Source organism: Phaethon aethereus (genome assembly GCF_964289735.1).
Source record: "Phaethon aethereus genome assembly, chromosome: Z".
Taxonomy (NCBI): domain Eukaryota; kingdom Metazoa; phylum Chordata; class Aves; order Phaethontiformes; family Phaethontidae; genus Phaethon; species Phaethon aethereus.
In genome coordinates this window covers 40,125,905-40,141,039 of record NC_138577.1, presented here as the reverse complement: position 1 = coordinate 40,141,039, position 15,135 = coordinate 40,125,905, and the positions used below count along the sequence as shown (strand labels likewise).

At 42.7% G+C, this 15,135-nt stretch overlaps 1 protein-coding gene across 1 annotated transcript; it reads left to right on the top strand.

Annotated features, from left to right (window-relative positions):
* Positions 1–3,323: 3,323 nt before the first annotated feature.
* On the top strand, positions 3,324–13,956 carry FXN (frataxin; the record flags this gene model as incomplete). The annotated part of the gene is made up of 5 exons (XM_082013547.1): positions 3,324–3,452; positions 5,246–5,328; positions 6,702–6,822; positions 10,302–10,399; positions 13,803–13,956. 5 exons carry the CDS (start codon positions 3,324–3,326, stop codon positions 13,954–13,956), a joined length of 585 nt encoding a protein of 194 aa, XP_081869673.1.
* Positions 13,957–15,135: the final 1,179 nt, after the last annotated feature.

Here is a 15,135-nt window from a genome sequence, read left to right as displayed (position 1 = left end):
CTTGGCTTCCTTACCCTATAACTGCTGGCTACTGTTCCTGTTATCCCAGTAGCGGAGCAGCCAGGTGACAATGTGCTCGCATGGACAATGACTGAAATCCTTTTGCATATATTGCAGTTCACTCAGGGATAGGGATGAGGTGATTATTACAAGTTCTTCCTCCTCCCCAAGCAGCGACCACATCTCTTCCCTCTTCTGTTCTCATGATGGCCCTGCTTCAGAGTAGTCTGCCTCCTCCATTTCTTCCTCCTGCTCTCTCTTAGGAAAAGCTTTTTAATCCTTACTAAATGAGCTGACTTCTGCTTCCAAGATTTCTTCTTTTGTACAGGAGCGACTGATACTGGGACAGGTTGGTTGCCTGGTTCAGCTGCAGTGCCCGTTGTGGGGCTCGGAGTAGGTGCAGTGCCCATTGCCAGGGTTGGAGTAGCCACAGTGCCTGTTGCGTTGTCGTCAGATCCAGAGACCCTCTCTTCCCTTTGAATAGTGTTAAATAGAGCTCGGTAGGCATGGGCCAGGCCTCAGCACATTGCAATGATTTGTCTCTCCTTGGAAGTCTCCAGGGCAACAGCATACTTCTTCCAAATATTCTGCTAGTTTTTCAGGATTCTGCACTTGTTCAGGAGTAAAATTCAGAAACACCGGAGGTGCCCACCTCCCCAGGCATTTATCCATGCTGTCCCACACATCCTGCCATTCATAACTATCCAGCCTTGGGGCAGATCTCTGGATGATATTCTTAAATTGCTTGCTAACCTTAGACAAAACCGAAACAATGTTCCCAAGAAGTACCAATAGAAGTGTTTTCACTACCCAAGGGTGTCCAAGATACTGAAAAGCTATTGTAATGAAGGAGGACACATCACAGTAGAAGGCAATGAAGTTGCCGTTCTGTCCTTCCTCCATCAAAAACCTTTCCAAGGAAGAAGTATAATTGCTAATTGTCTCCACAAGATGGTACCCAAAATACAGTAATGGCTTTAGTACAAAGCTCAAAAACCACATTAAGCTCAAGGTCAGTGTCCTAAAAACAAAACTCACAGGCAAAGCATTACTAATCATTGCAGAGTACGGCAGCCTGCAAAAGCCAACACTAATATTTAACATGTACGGCAAAGATGAAAGAATGATGCAAATCAAATAACCTAATATTGTGACCCGCAACTGTTAACAGATGTAAATTCCCTAGCACGCTCTGATTGATCTCTTATTCTCTCAAACCCGTCATGCCCCACGTTGGGCACCAAAAAGGACTGTCGTAATTTAGCTCCAGCCAGCAACTAAGGAACACTGCTGCTCGCTCACCTCTGTGCCCAGGCGGGAATGGGGAGAGAATCAGAAAAAAACTTGTGGGTTGAGATAAAAACAGTTTAATACGGCAGCAAAAGAAGATGAAACAACAATTATAACAATATCACTGATAAAGGAATATACAAAAACAAGTGATGCACAATATAACAATTTCTCACCACCTGCTGATAGATGGCCTGTCCCTGGACCGCGACTCCTGCTCCCCGGCCAACTCCAGTTTACACACTGGGCATGATGTTATAGGGTCGGGAATATCCTTCTGGCCAGGCTGGGTCAGCTGTCCCGGCTGTGCCCCTCTCCCGGTTTCTTGTGCACCTGCCCGCTGGCAGCGCAGGGGGAGCTGAAATGTCCTTGACTGAGTGTGAGCACTACAACTACTTAGCAACGACTAAAACCTCTGGTGTGTTGTCAACGTTATTCTCATACCAAATCTAAAGCACAGCACCACACTGGCCATCAGGAAGAAAAAAAACTCTATCCCAGCTGAAACCAGGACACACAGAAAATACTGTCTTAGAATGGGTCCCTGAGTAGATGCTATATTCTGTAATAATGTACCTTTCCATGGACTCAGGTATTCACACAGCCAAAATGGCTCCTGAAAAAAACAGTGACGGTCATCTGAAGTGGCCCATATTAACTGCTCACATCAGTGCAGAATGAATTAACTGCAGTTAATGGGAATTGGAATCTCAACAGGTTTTTATGAGTGAATAGCAGCTGCTCCAGTTTTGGGGTGTGAATCTCTTGTCCAGCTGGCCTGTTGTAAAGTTTGAACCCAAGATACTAGCCCTGGTCCTTGTCCCACTGCTCCCTCCCTGTACTGCCAGTGTGTCCTACAGTTCTTGTCCTAAACTGTCAGGAAAGGGGGAATCTCTCCCTATTACTGCTTAGGTCTGGAAAAGCTGTAGATACTGTACTTTGCCAGAGAAGAGGACAGGAACTGTACAACAGCCAAACTACAGAAGTGGATTCTTTCCATGCAGCTTAGGAAATGTCTGTGATTTCAACCCATGTTCAATGTCAAAGTATTTTGCTTTGCAGCTCAGCCTGCTGAAATTAGACTATTGTCAGCACTTGGGATGTGTAGGAACTGCATGTATGTTACCTTGTAAGGCAGAAATAAATAGTAACTGCGCTTTGCCCCGACTGCCTTTTTTTTTTTCCTTAAAAAAAAAAAAAAGTAGTGGAGGTGGGATGGGTATGTTGTTTGTAATTTCCGCCTTTCCAGACTGCAGGTCTTTGTAAATCTACCCAGCAAGACTGCTGTGCCTGAACGGGTACCTGCAGAGATCACCCGTGAGCAATCATTCCCTGGCCCAAGCACTGGTGAGGTGCACAGCGGCAGCCCTCGCGTTACCGACTGGCCGTCGCAGCTGCCCGTCTTTATGACACCACCCAGATTCGAGATACCCAACTTCTCGTTAAGTACGTCAAAAAAAAAAAAAAAAAAAAAAAGCGTGAACGGTGACGCAGGCCCAACACCGCGCTTTCCCGAATGCCGCCTTGCTGCGCGCTGTTCGCGCTGTCCGGTGCCTGTGCCAGGGGAAGGGCTCCCGCCCCCTCTACCGGGCTGACGGGGGAAGTGCCGCCGGCGGCTCCCGTGCGGCTGCGTCGCCTCAGTAGCGGAACGCTTGGATTTCATTTATTCCGGCGCAGCCACCCCCGCCCCGTGCGTCCCACCGCCAGCCGGCGAGGGGAAAGCGCTCGGGCCCACTGGGGCTGCTCCGCGCCCTGCCTCCCCCGAGGACCAGCTCTCTGCCCCCGCCTTGCCAGGCCCGCAGGGTGGCTGGGCTGGGCCGGGCCGGGCCGGGCTGGGCCTCGCCCGCGGCCGCCCCTCTGCTTCGCACCGGGAGGGCTGGCTGGGATTAATCCCCCGGCGGCCCGGCCCGGCGCGGCGGCTGCTCCCCGTACCGCCGGCGGAGGGCGGTAGCGGCCGCGCCGTCTCCCGTTCGCGGCCGCCGCCGCGGCGCGCTGGCTCCGCCCCAGCCGCTTCCCTAGCGAGCAGCGGCGGCATGTGGAGGCCTGGGGCGGCTGGCGCGCTGCGCGCCGCGCGGCGGGCAGCGGTGGCGGCGCGGCGGCGAAGCGGAGGCCCTGAGGCCGCCCCGCTGGCGGGGACAGCCGGCGCCGGCCGCGGCCGGATGGTGAGCGTGGGACGGGCGAGCGGCGAGGCGCAGCCTGCGCCATCGGAGGGGGGAGGGAAACTTGGAGCCGTGCTCCCGTGCGGGCGGGCCCTGGGGGGCGGGGAGGGCAGAGCGGCCGCGGGGCTGCATCAGCGGGCCCCGGCTGCCCTCCGCCAGGCCTGCGGCTGCCCCGCCGGGCAGGGCGCCCGCCGCGCCTCCCTGCGGGCCGGCCGGCGGCGGGGCGCGACCTAACCCCCGCCCCGTGCGAGCGGCTGTGGGACGGGCGGCCGGGCCGAACGCGGAGCGGAGGCTGAGCGGCCGCCCAGCAGCAGCTGCCTGCCGCGCCGGGCGCGGCGCGGCCTACCGCCGGCGGGGAGCGCCGCCAAGGGCTGGGGCGGTGGCCTCGGTGGTTCCCGGCCCGGCACATACAGCCGACCTGCGCTGTCGGAACGGCGGAAGCCGGGGCCGCCCATCGGGGAGCCCGGCCTCGCTGTCCTCCAAAGCTATTGACTTGTTCGACACTCTCTTCCGATGGCAGAAGATGGATGCTGGCCACCTCGTGGCACTGGGGGTGGAGGGGTGCGCGGAGAGGTGACACCAACTGTGTGCTCACACCGTGTTGGCAGCCTGAAGTCATAACTTGAGTATGAGCACACGAACGGAGTTGCAGGCTCTCACCTGGCCGGAACCCGAACGCAGTTACAGTCTTGTATCTTTTGATCCCAAGTGTATGTTAAAGAAATGCTAAAGGATACAGTCAGAAACGTGTAGGCACCAGTGAGTGTTTCGTCAGCCTGTATTGCTGTGATGCAGGCACAAGGAGCTTGCTGTTCTTTCCCCTTTATGCTCGTGTCATGGCTTTGGACTAACAGACCGGTTTGTCTGTAATGCCCGAGGATAGATGTCAGACCGTATGGTCTGTTTTGCTTTTGTGTTTTGCTCTCAGGTGTGCTTGAGGAAGGGCTGTCATAGTTGCTTTTTAAATGTTATTTGCTTTTCAACTCACTCTTAGTTTTCAAAACCCAGTGCATGTACACAAAAACCAATCAAGAATGATACCTTACCACTCATACAAAAATGTAATACCTTCATAGCCCAGGGTAAGAAGAAAATGGCAAGCATGCTGTCTGTCTGTCTTGCTGGATAGTGCAAGCGCTTCTGCTAGTGTTTTAAACTAGGGGATCAACTTTATTTTTATCCATGTTGATATATTGCTTCCCCTGAAAGGGGTTGCCTGTTTTGGTCCCTTGTCTTATGCTGCTGGTTTTTCTGTAATTTTGATTTATTTTTTAAAACTTTTTTTTAACAGAAGAAAAATTAGAAATGGAACAGCTTGTTTTACAGATGAGTTCTAGAATATGACGTGTGATGTTAGCTCTTTTGTGAGTAGGGAGGATTCAGGGCTTCTGCTTACTTTCTTTGAATATATTCATGGCTTCTAACAGAGGGACACAAATTGTTGATCATGAAGCATCTGGGTGATGGATACTTGTGAAAACCGTGGCATAAGCCAGTTGTCTGAAGTTGCTCAGTATTTCTGTGGTAGAGCAATAGAAAACAATTCTTCTCTTTTCTAGTTCACTATTCTGGGAATAAAATTATTCTTTTATCATTAGTTTGTGTCAGAAGACAAGGATATTCTAGATTACCTCAATCATCCAAGGACTGAAGCTGCATAATTCTTTCCAGAATATGAATATTTTACTTGGGGGGGATGGGAAGGTCTTCAAGGACCTATTTAATGTATGTGACAAATATGTAATTTATAATTCTTTGTGTTTTAATTTCATTTTACTTACACTTACTTTCAACAGGAATTACAGTATGCTTCAGAGGTGAAGAGCAAGACTGTTTGGTTAATGAATTTAAGAAATGTAGGAACTCTGAATGACACAAGGTAAATTTTATTTTGAGAGATTCATATGAAAATGTTGTGGCTGCATTTTAAAATAATTTCTAGACATGGTAAGACTAGTAAACTAATACAGTGTTGATGTGATGATGTAAAGGAAAAGTACAGTTTTAGCAAAAAGCATTTTGGGTGAATTTGCAAAGTCACTTAGGAAATAATTCATATACCTAAACATAGGTATAGCTCCATTTCATATATGTCAGGGTGCATGAAATTTCTGCTTCCGCTGAGAGGGTGTGAAACTGTACCTGTCAGAGACTTTCCCTTCTGATGTAGCAGCTGGAGGCCCAATGAAGGATTGCACAGATGACTGAAACAGCTCTTACCATTAAGTACCTGAACTGCACCCTGAACCAGTACATGAATCCTGCCTAATCCTAAGGCTTTCCGTTCTCCACACTCCTAGGTGTTTCTGTGGTGTTCCTCACGTAGGTGGCATAGAGTGTATTTCAGTAACTGGCTAGCAAGAAACTTTTTAAAAAATTATGTTGTCTCTCATCAAATGAAAGATACTGAGTCACCGTAGTTCATAGTAATTATATTGCCATACCCATTAGTAAAACCAGAAATTATGTCACTGAATTGTCTGTTGCTAGAAATACCCACTTACACACTTGGCTAAAAGTTGACACTGGTAGGGATGGAAAAACTTATGTTATTTAATGATATTTGGTTAATTAAACTGATCTGGACTTTGTTCCCGCTAACTTTTTCTACTTAGTTAAAGAGGGTAACAGAAGCAGTCTCACAAGTGCTGTAAGCCTTACATAATGGCTACCAGGGTGCTTTGAGACTGTCTGAAAAGAAGGTAATTGTATATATTAGTTCATAAGCACACTTTAAATAAAATCTAATTACCAGGCTGCATTGATTCTCAATGCCGGTTGAGAAGTCAAATGCTGTATGTAGACATGGCATGTGATACTAATGTTTCTAAACCGCTGATAGCTACGGTGAGTTTCTTGGAGTCGAATGACGTATGCTTCTAAACAGGAGATGCTTGTCTCTATTTGTAGAGTTCAAAACGAAGTAATTCTTTCAGAAAGTCCTTTTGTGAAAATGCCTTATTTTGAAATCTAACTCTGTCCTCTTAGTACACAGGGGTCAGCATATCTAAGGAAGAAAGTACATATTCCTCAGTTAAGAGATCTCTACTACCAAAATTTCAAAATTTCGCCTCTGTTTATAAGGTGGATTGTTGCCTACATTACCTTAAGAAAAAAGACTACTTGCTTTATATGATCATTTCATGGTTACTGTTTCATCCAGGGTCATGGTCTTGAGTATGTTTTTGTTATAGGGAAAATACTGTCTTCCATGTTTTTCCTCCTAATTATGGGCTTGTATGTCATCAGTAGCTTTTTAGATGAGACCACTTACGAAAAACTGGCTGAAGAAACACTGGACTCCTTAGCAGATTTCTTTGAGGACCTGACAGATAAGCCTTTTACCCCAGAAGATTATGATGTCTCTTTAGGGGTATGTTTTAAACGTTCTGTTACCACTGTAATGACTGTAGATTTTTTTTTTTCTTTAAAGGAGAATTTTGAATTAGTCATCTTAGTGCCAACACTTAAAATACAATTAGCTTTTACAGCTTTATTGTTACAATATGCCTGTTTATACTGACTGGAGCAACTATTCTGGTAAAAAAGTAACAATTGCTGTTGTATGATTTGAGGATTAAAAATGTTCGGTGTATAGAGAAAGACATGATATAGAATAATAAATGAGCGCAAGAGGATACAGAAACCAGTTTCTAATTTCACAATGGTCTGTACATTTTTCTAAACTCACATAGAACTCTGACATCAGCAATCACTTTCCTCGTGGTGAATACTAGGACAGGCCTACATGGCATAGTATGTGCCCATCCCTATGTAACTGGTAGAACAGTTTCTTTGATTGCCCTGAATACTGAGAAGCAGCATTTGTCTTCACCAGGTAGAGTACATTTGTCCTGGCTTAACTGGTAACAGCCTGTGGTGGAGAGAAGCAACATGAGGATGCAATGTTTGCACAGGTGGTTGCAAAAGTGAGCCTAGAGCATACATGGGGAGAAGGCTACTGTCACAGGAGACATTGGGTGCCTGCTAGCTTGATAATTGGAGCCTTTGATAGGTCAGCCACTTAAATTCTTTTACAGGAGTGACAGGCTGAGCTTAAAAATGTCCATTTCATTTGAACAGGGAATTTATTAGTTTTATATACAGTTCCTGAAGTGGTTTGTATGTTACAGCCCTCTACATGACTTGGTGGAGAGTGCAGTTTCTCTCTACACTGCCGTCTGCAACACAGGTCTTTCACTGCTGCATTTTTTTGAGGTCACATAACTGCTGCTCCCTCTTCGTGTTGTACCACAATGAGGTTGCTTTCTACTAGCCCTGTCAGTTAAGGTTTTATGCTCAGGGACATTGAAGTAGATGGTTTGGGTTGCAGTATGCAAAAAACCCCACCCAAAATCCTGTAGTTCTCAAACTTTCTCCTGTGTAACTTTGTCACCGTAATGTTCATTCTTTATTTCTTATAGCTAGGATAGAAAATAATGTATTGGTAGTATGACTCTGTTGCTGCCCTTAGCAAATACTATGTGTTGCTTTATTTAAGTATGTATTCTGGTGAAAAGCAAAGAATTGTTTAACCATTACTGTTTAGGTTTAGTATGTTTTAGCATATCAGCTTATTAGCCTGATTTAAAGAGCTCAAGACAAAAATTAGCAAAAAGGTTATAATTTACCTTTCATCTTCTTAGACACTTCATTACATGAAGGTGATGAATCGTGTCAGAATTTTATTTCCAGACACTGTAGAGTGGATTGTGTTTGACATGGAGCCACTGTAAGGCTCAAAAGGAATTATTTTTACATCCATCTTAATTTTTACCAGTACTCCTTTGTTGCATAGGCTGTATGATGGCATAATAACATGCTGTCGTTTCTGTTGAGTGGAAGGTTAAATAGCCCCAAGTTTACCAAATTCCAAACAAACATGGCTAGTGCTATAGCACGCCATAAGGTGGCGAACATGATAAAGGCCTGTAATGCCAGTGAATTGTTATGAGCTTGATTTCTTCATGCAATTTATATCTTTGTGTTCAGGGGGAAAAATTGTCTTTTGAAGAATACTCTTGTTACCAGGAGCTAACAAACACTAATGCAGTAGCGCAAAACACAGGCAGTAGTATTCCTTAAAATATGGTAAAAATATCTTGCAATTTAAGTTCTTTAAAACTCAAGTTGTATTTTCTAGTATTTCAAAAGCATTGCAGAATGTATGGGAAAACGTTTTAAATGCAGCATGAGAAATTAACCTTTATTTAATTTGTAATGACAGAGCAGCAACACTCTCCCACAACTGACAGACAATGTAAGCAGTAGTATACATTTTTTGTTAACTGTTTGGAAACCTATTTACTTACAGTGTTTCTGTAGTACACAGTGTAACATCATGCTGAATACTTAATATAGCACTAAAGAGCACATAGAAGAATAATGGAACCTTTATATTGCTATTCAGGCCTAATCCCCCAACCTGCTCGTATTCTGCAGTATCTCTTCAGATCTAAGACTGCTGAGATACAGAAAAGTTTGAATTCTGATGAGCAGAGAAGTATCTTGTTGTTGTCCTTCTTTGCACTAAACCAATATACCATTAAGGTAACTGGCAGGACACCCTGATGGCAATATTAACCAGGGGAGCCTTTTTCTTTTTTTTTCATTGTATGGGTCACAGATATAAATCTCTTACCAAGAACCGAAACAGCATGGAAACTCATGTGAAAAAATCAGACCTTGAGAGTGTTATTTCGTGGCTGATGATCCTTGAGATAGATCAGAAACCAGTAACACTGAGTTACTTTGTGGGGGAAGGATGCTCTAAGGTGCTGCCTATGCTACAGAGTAAGTTTGCAGGCAATAGGTACTCATAAATGAAGGTATATTTTTCCCCACAGTGCGTGTTTATACATAGCAAAGAGCCCTAGCAATGATAGTTGCTCTAGTAGTGTCTTCTGACTAAAGCATGAAAAATATGATTCCCTTAAAGAAGTGTTATTGTGCTAGAAGGCAGGAAGTATTTGAGAAACTGTAGGTTGAATATGACTAACCTATTACGTGAATCATCAAACTGTATTCTGTAGAGATACCCGTTTTAATTAGCATAATTCATATCATGTGTAGGTTAACTCTAGTCCAGTCCAAGTAGTGTAGTTCTTTTACTCTTAAAGCTAGGACAGAAACACTTTTGTCAGAGTTACTTATGCTTTTCAGATGCATTTGTGAACATGTCAGAGAGGTGTGAATCATGTTGTGGGTAAGAAATGTGAGTAAGAAAGAGAAAACAAATGCTCACTGGGATAATGGTCTAAAGTGGAATATTTTTGAGGTATGGTTCAGGATATAGGCACTTCATCAGAATTATTGGAGAAATTACGTTTATTCATCGGGAAACTGTTGCAGCTACAAAAGAAAAACTGAGTAAAACTGCATGGCTCAGGAATCTATCAGTGACACATATTAAAGCTTCTTGACTTTGAACCACATGAGTTCTGCATTGTTCATGAATAGAAAAAGTTGTTATTGGATGATGTTTTAATCGTTGCAAAACGAACTAGCAGTCCTTTCAGGATGACAGGTCAAAACTCAAGAGCATTATTTAAGTAGTGCCGTTGTGAATGGTGCAAACACACTAAATCAAACTCTGACCAGAAGGTTTAAAGTCTAGATCAGCCTCAAAGATACGCTGGTTGTCCTGGGTATTAACACAAGTTTTTGTTGTGTTAATGATTATGTTAATGTGTTAATACCTAATGATCATTCTTCCAAGCTATTGTTTGGGAAATAGTTGGGAATGTGATACAGATATGTACGTTTCTGTTTATCTGCTGCAGATGATGTAATTCTTGTCAAGTAACAGGATGCAAATTTTTAATTTCTCACTTATTTTCTTTGTGTTTTAAGAGTGGAGTTCTAACAGTTAAATTAGGTGGAGACATGGGAACGTATGTAATCAATAAGCAAACACCAAACCGGCAGATTTGGCTGTCCTCACCCACTAGGTAAGTTATGTATAAGTTAGTTATGTAATGTCTGCAGTCTGGGTGGAAATGTACTTCCCCCTTTTTATACCACGGCACAGACTATGTAATATCCTTTTCATAAGTTACCCTTTTACTCACTATATTCTCAAAACATGATATGTCTAAATGTTTGATAATTTGTTATAGAGGCTTGAGGCAACAGTGCAGTGAACTGACATACCTAAATTAATCCAGGAAATCTGTAATAGAGAATTTTCATGCCCTGTTCCAGTCCAAAACCACTGTCTACAGGAATATAGCCTACTCATAGAAAAAATAAACAGCTGTGATTTAAAAAAAAATAAACCCAAAGCTTCTGTTGGAAAAAGAGTGATGGTGATCTAAATCTCTCTTTGTATTTAAACAGGGTGGCTCCTTCCCCTTTAAGCTTGTGGGATTTCCTGCTTTATATGTTTTTGTGCTCTTCTAGTGCTTGTTTTTGTCAAGCATCTGCACTGTAGGGGAGCCTTGCCTAGCTGTGCTCTGTGCCTTCTCTAATGCTGTGTTTGGATCCATTCCAGGTTTTCTGGTTGGTTTCAGCAGGGAGGGCAGCCAGATATGTGAGAAAGTGTTGTAGCTGTCTCCCCCAAAAATTTGTATTTTCTGCCACTACCCCAGGGAAAGAAGTTAGGGAGTTAGTCAGTGTTACTGGTGAAGGAACCAGCTAGCTGGAAAGTATAAGCATTCCCAGTACGTATGCAGGCGTACCTCTTGAATGTTGTTTAGGAAGAATGTATTGATTGCAAAACTGGGGCTGGTTTTGCAGTAGAAGAATAATGTAGTAGGGTTTGTGTCGAGGCCGGGAGAGTGGGGGGGCGGGGGAAACACAATGGAATTTAAGGTTGTAAGAGAAACAATTTTAATAGACATAAGATGTACCTAAAGAAAAATCTAACTTTGCTTTAGTGTACTTATGTACTGGCTGGTGCACAGCATACTAGGTTAGTAAGTTTTTTCCCACTAACTCCTCTCCTATCGCAGAATACTTTTATAAATTAAATAATTTACTTCACAGGTACCTGACTTGCTAAGGCACAGGCCTAGCAAGCTAACACACCTTTTTGTTTAGATAGATGCAGGCTGTGTGTCAGAACTTACTTGTTCCATGTATTTTGCAACAAGCATAATTTCAGAACCTTGATTCTGCTTAAGAATGTAAGATTTAAAACTGACAAAAAGGTTTTCTCTATTTATGAAAACAAAAATTCTCAGAATTCCTATCAGTTTGGAGCCAACGCTAGTTGAGCTAAGACATACAGGCTCCAGAATATGGAATTTGTGAAAAACTTCATTTTTTGATTGCTCCAGTAGTGAATAAAAATACACAGGGAAAGAGAGAACCTTGAAAATTCTCTGACAGTATTTTTCATCATCTGTGATGAAAAATTATTTATCCACAAACACTAAGTTTGGTGCTTCTTTAACTGGTATTATGGTAAACAGTGGTATTTCCTGAAATGTGATGCTACATGTTCACTTACTTCCTAAGTTCTGAAAAGCAACTCCAGCAAATACTGTATCATCTGGAGTGACATACTTCTCAGCTGTAATATACTAGGAAATGAAAGAAGCAAATGTTACTGCCAGTGATCACTTGCATTGAATGTTAGATATGGGAAACAGGTACAGTATATGTGGAATCTTGAGTCTTCAAGAACATATCCCAAGGGAGACAGTTTCTTAAGATGAGAGAGACATTTTCTTGATTTTTTTTGACCTTCTGTTTGCTATCATGCATATCTAAAGTGAAGTGAACTTAAGCTTCTGTTTGTAAAGCTTTACTTAGTTGACAGTTTAAAAAAAGGTGATGAGATGGTGGGTGCAACCTACCAGCAGTGTGATCATAGTAATCCCTTGTAGCTCCTTTGACTGAAAAGGCTTTTCAGCCTTATGCAGCATCTCTTAATAATCCCATTAATGTGATATTTTAATTCTTCTCTTTTATTCTTTAAAAATTTATGCAGACTTTCTGTGAGAAATATATTTAATTTATATTTAGCTTTGTAGGCATTCTATGGAATTCACAAAACCCTTGCTTAAATTATTAATTTAAATGAAAAAAAATCACATTTGTACAGCATTTTGGAGATTCAGAGAACTATGGAGGCGTTTCATATGCTAACTGTATCATTGATATTTACTACATGACATTTAAAAACAGTTCAAATAATGTAGGCGTTTATTTTCTTTGTCGTTGATGATTAAATGGCCTGTCTTAGCCTGATTTTCATGAATGGCTGCATCCCATTGTGTCATTCTCCAGGTGCAGGACAGTATAAACATATGCTTGTGCTGCAAAGTCAAAAAAGTGAGAAATGCATAGTAAAGAAACTGGAGCACATAATTTCGACTCCAAATATTTACCAGTTCACATACGGCAAATGGTATTTCAGTGGAAGTGACTTTGATTTGTGTTTGCATTTGTGACTTCTCATGGTTTGGTTAATGGTTGGAAAGTTGATTTGGATATTGCAAGTAATCCCAGATATTCAAGGTTCAGATTAGTGTTTATGTTTGTAGAGAACCTGCAGATTGTTCTTGTGTGTGTATACAGGATCGTCTGTTTTCTAGCAGACTTTGTGCGTGGATTGTCTTAGTTCAAGAAGTTAGTGTCCTAAAAGTTCAAGGATGGGACTGATGGTTTGTCTGTTTATCCCAGACGACCATATCATTCCTTTCTCTTTTCTTAGTTTCTCTAGCTGATGTTAACAGTAGTGAGTGCCTTTTAATTATTTTCCAGTTGTGGAGAGTTGGGTGGATAGAAAGGTCTGGAATGGAAGCCAGGTGTTCAAGTTTCTTTCTTGATACTTAATGTAGGCCTGACAAATCAAGCCAACAACTATATGATAAAACAGAGGAAAAGAGCATTTTAAGTATAAATCTCCCACATGCCAATGTATTTGCTTTCCGCTGGTAAAGTCTTTTGTTGCATCTAAAAAGAAAGCAAGAATGGTCATCTGTGTTCTGATGTCCTTAGAATAGCTGCATGTGACTGCTGCAAGAACTGATCAATAGCATTAATTCAACGTTATGTAAATATCCCTTGTAATATTTGTGTGCAAGAAAATTATATGGGTGAGGGAATAAGGGGGTAAGGGAAGAAATGGGAGAAATCAGTGCCAGAAGAAGAAGGAAAGGAGCTTGTGTCTGCTGGGAGTGACTGATACGTCTTGTCACCTTTCAGATACATCTGTGGGCACAGCTCAGCAGTTCCTGGCAGATCTGGCCTTTTCTGCTCCCCTTCCCCAGACTGCCTGTCAGTCCTTCGCCACACTCTCTGTTCCTTCTCCTGGGCACTCACTGGGGTACATTATAAATACAAGCTTCCCAGGAGCTCCACATGAATGATCTGTACTTACGGAGTGTGTGTTTTGTTTTCTAGTGGGCCCAAGCGCTATGACTGGACTGGACAGAATTGGGTGTATTCTCATGACAGAGTATCCCTTCATGAACTACTATCAAAAGAATTTTCAACAGCATTAAAAACTAAATTGGATTTGTCCTGCTTAATATATTCTGGGAAAGAAGATACTTGATGATACGCTACCTCGTGGAATTTTAAAAACTTTAACCACAAGCCAAGCCCTTCATCGGTTTCTGAAGTATCTGAGCTTAATTTTGTTGTTGTTTTTCTTGAACATCACTATGTTGTGCACAAAACTGAAAAATAATATATTTTTTTCTGTAGCACTCAGCCTTTGGGTTTCTGCATTACTGCTTGAATCTGTGTCCGTGTAGCACAGCTGGTTGAGGTGACCCCTGCTGTCACTGCATTTCTTACTTTCTTACTGCAGAAGTCAGTCATGAATTCTCACTGTCTGTAGTCCTTTCTGGATATAAGGACTGACCCACCTGGTGCCATCTGACCAGTGCACAAATGCTAAACTTCTTTTGGTGAGACATTCACCCAAAACAAGAAATGTTTTATGAATTGCATTAAGATAAGTTGTGGTACTGTGAATGCATTGCATTAAAATTTGTGGCTACTGCGAGTGAATAATGCATCATAGTCAAATTGAACATGTCATAAATGAAATGACTGTGGCAGGTAGAAACTTTTTGTCTTGTGTAATGCATGGAATAAGAGTTTTTCTCTCAGTATTGCAGAACTTGCTCTTTTCTACAAATTCTAAATTCTAGTTTCTTTCACATTGGGACTTTCTTGAGCTAAATTTTAAATTACTTAGAGGTTTGTATGTCTATAAGCATCATACGGAACTGAAAAGACTGGTATATGATATTTAAGTTGTGCAGCACTATCTCTGCAAACAAACACTTTGTTCTGTTACTATGGATCATAGAATAGTTTGGGTTGGAAGGGACCTTTAAAGGCCATCTAGTCCACCCCTGCACCCACATTGAGCAGGGACATCTTCAGCTAGATCAGGTTGCTCAGAGCCCCGTCCAGCCTGACCTGGAATGTTTCCAGGGATGGGGCATCTACCATCTCTCTGGGCAACCTGTGCCAGTGTTTCATCACCCTTATTGTGAAGTATTTCTTCCTTGCATCTAGTCTAAATCTATCCTCTTTTCTTTTAAAACCATTACCCCTTGTCCTATCACTACAGGCCTTGCTAAAAAGTCTCTCCCTATCTTTCTTCCAAACCCCCTTTAAAAGTACTGGCAGGCTGCAATAAGGTCTCTCCAGAGCCTTCTCTTTTCCAGGATGAACCACCCCAACTCTCTCAGCCTGTCCTCACAGCATAGCTGTTCCA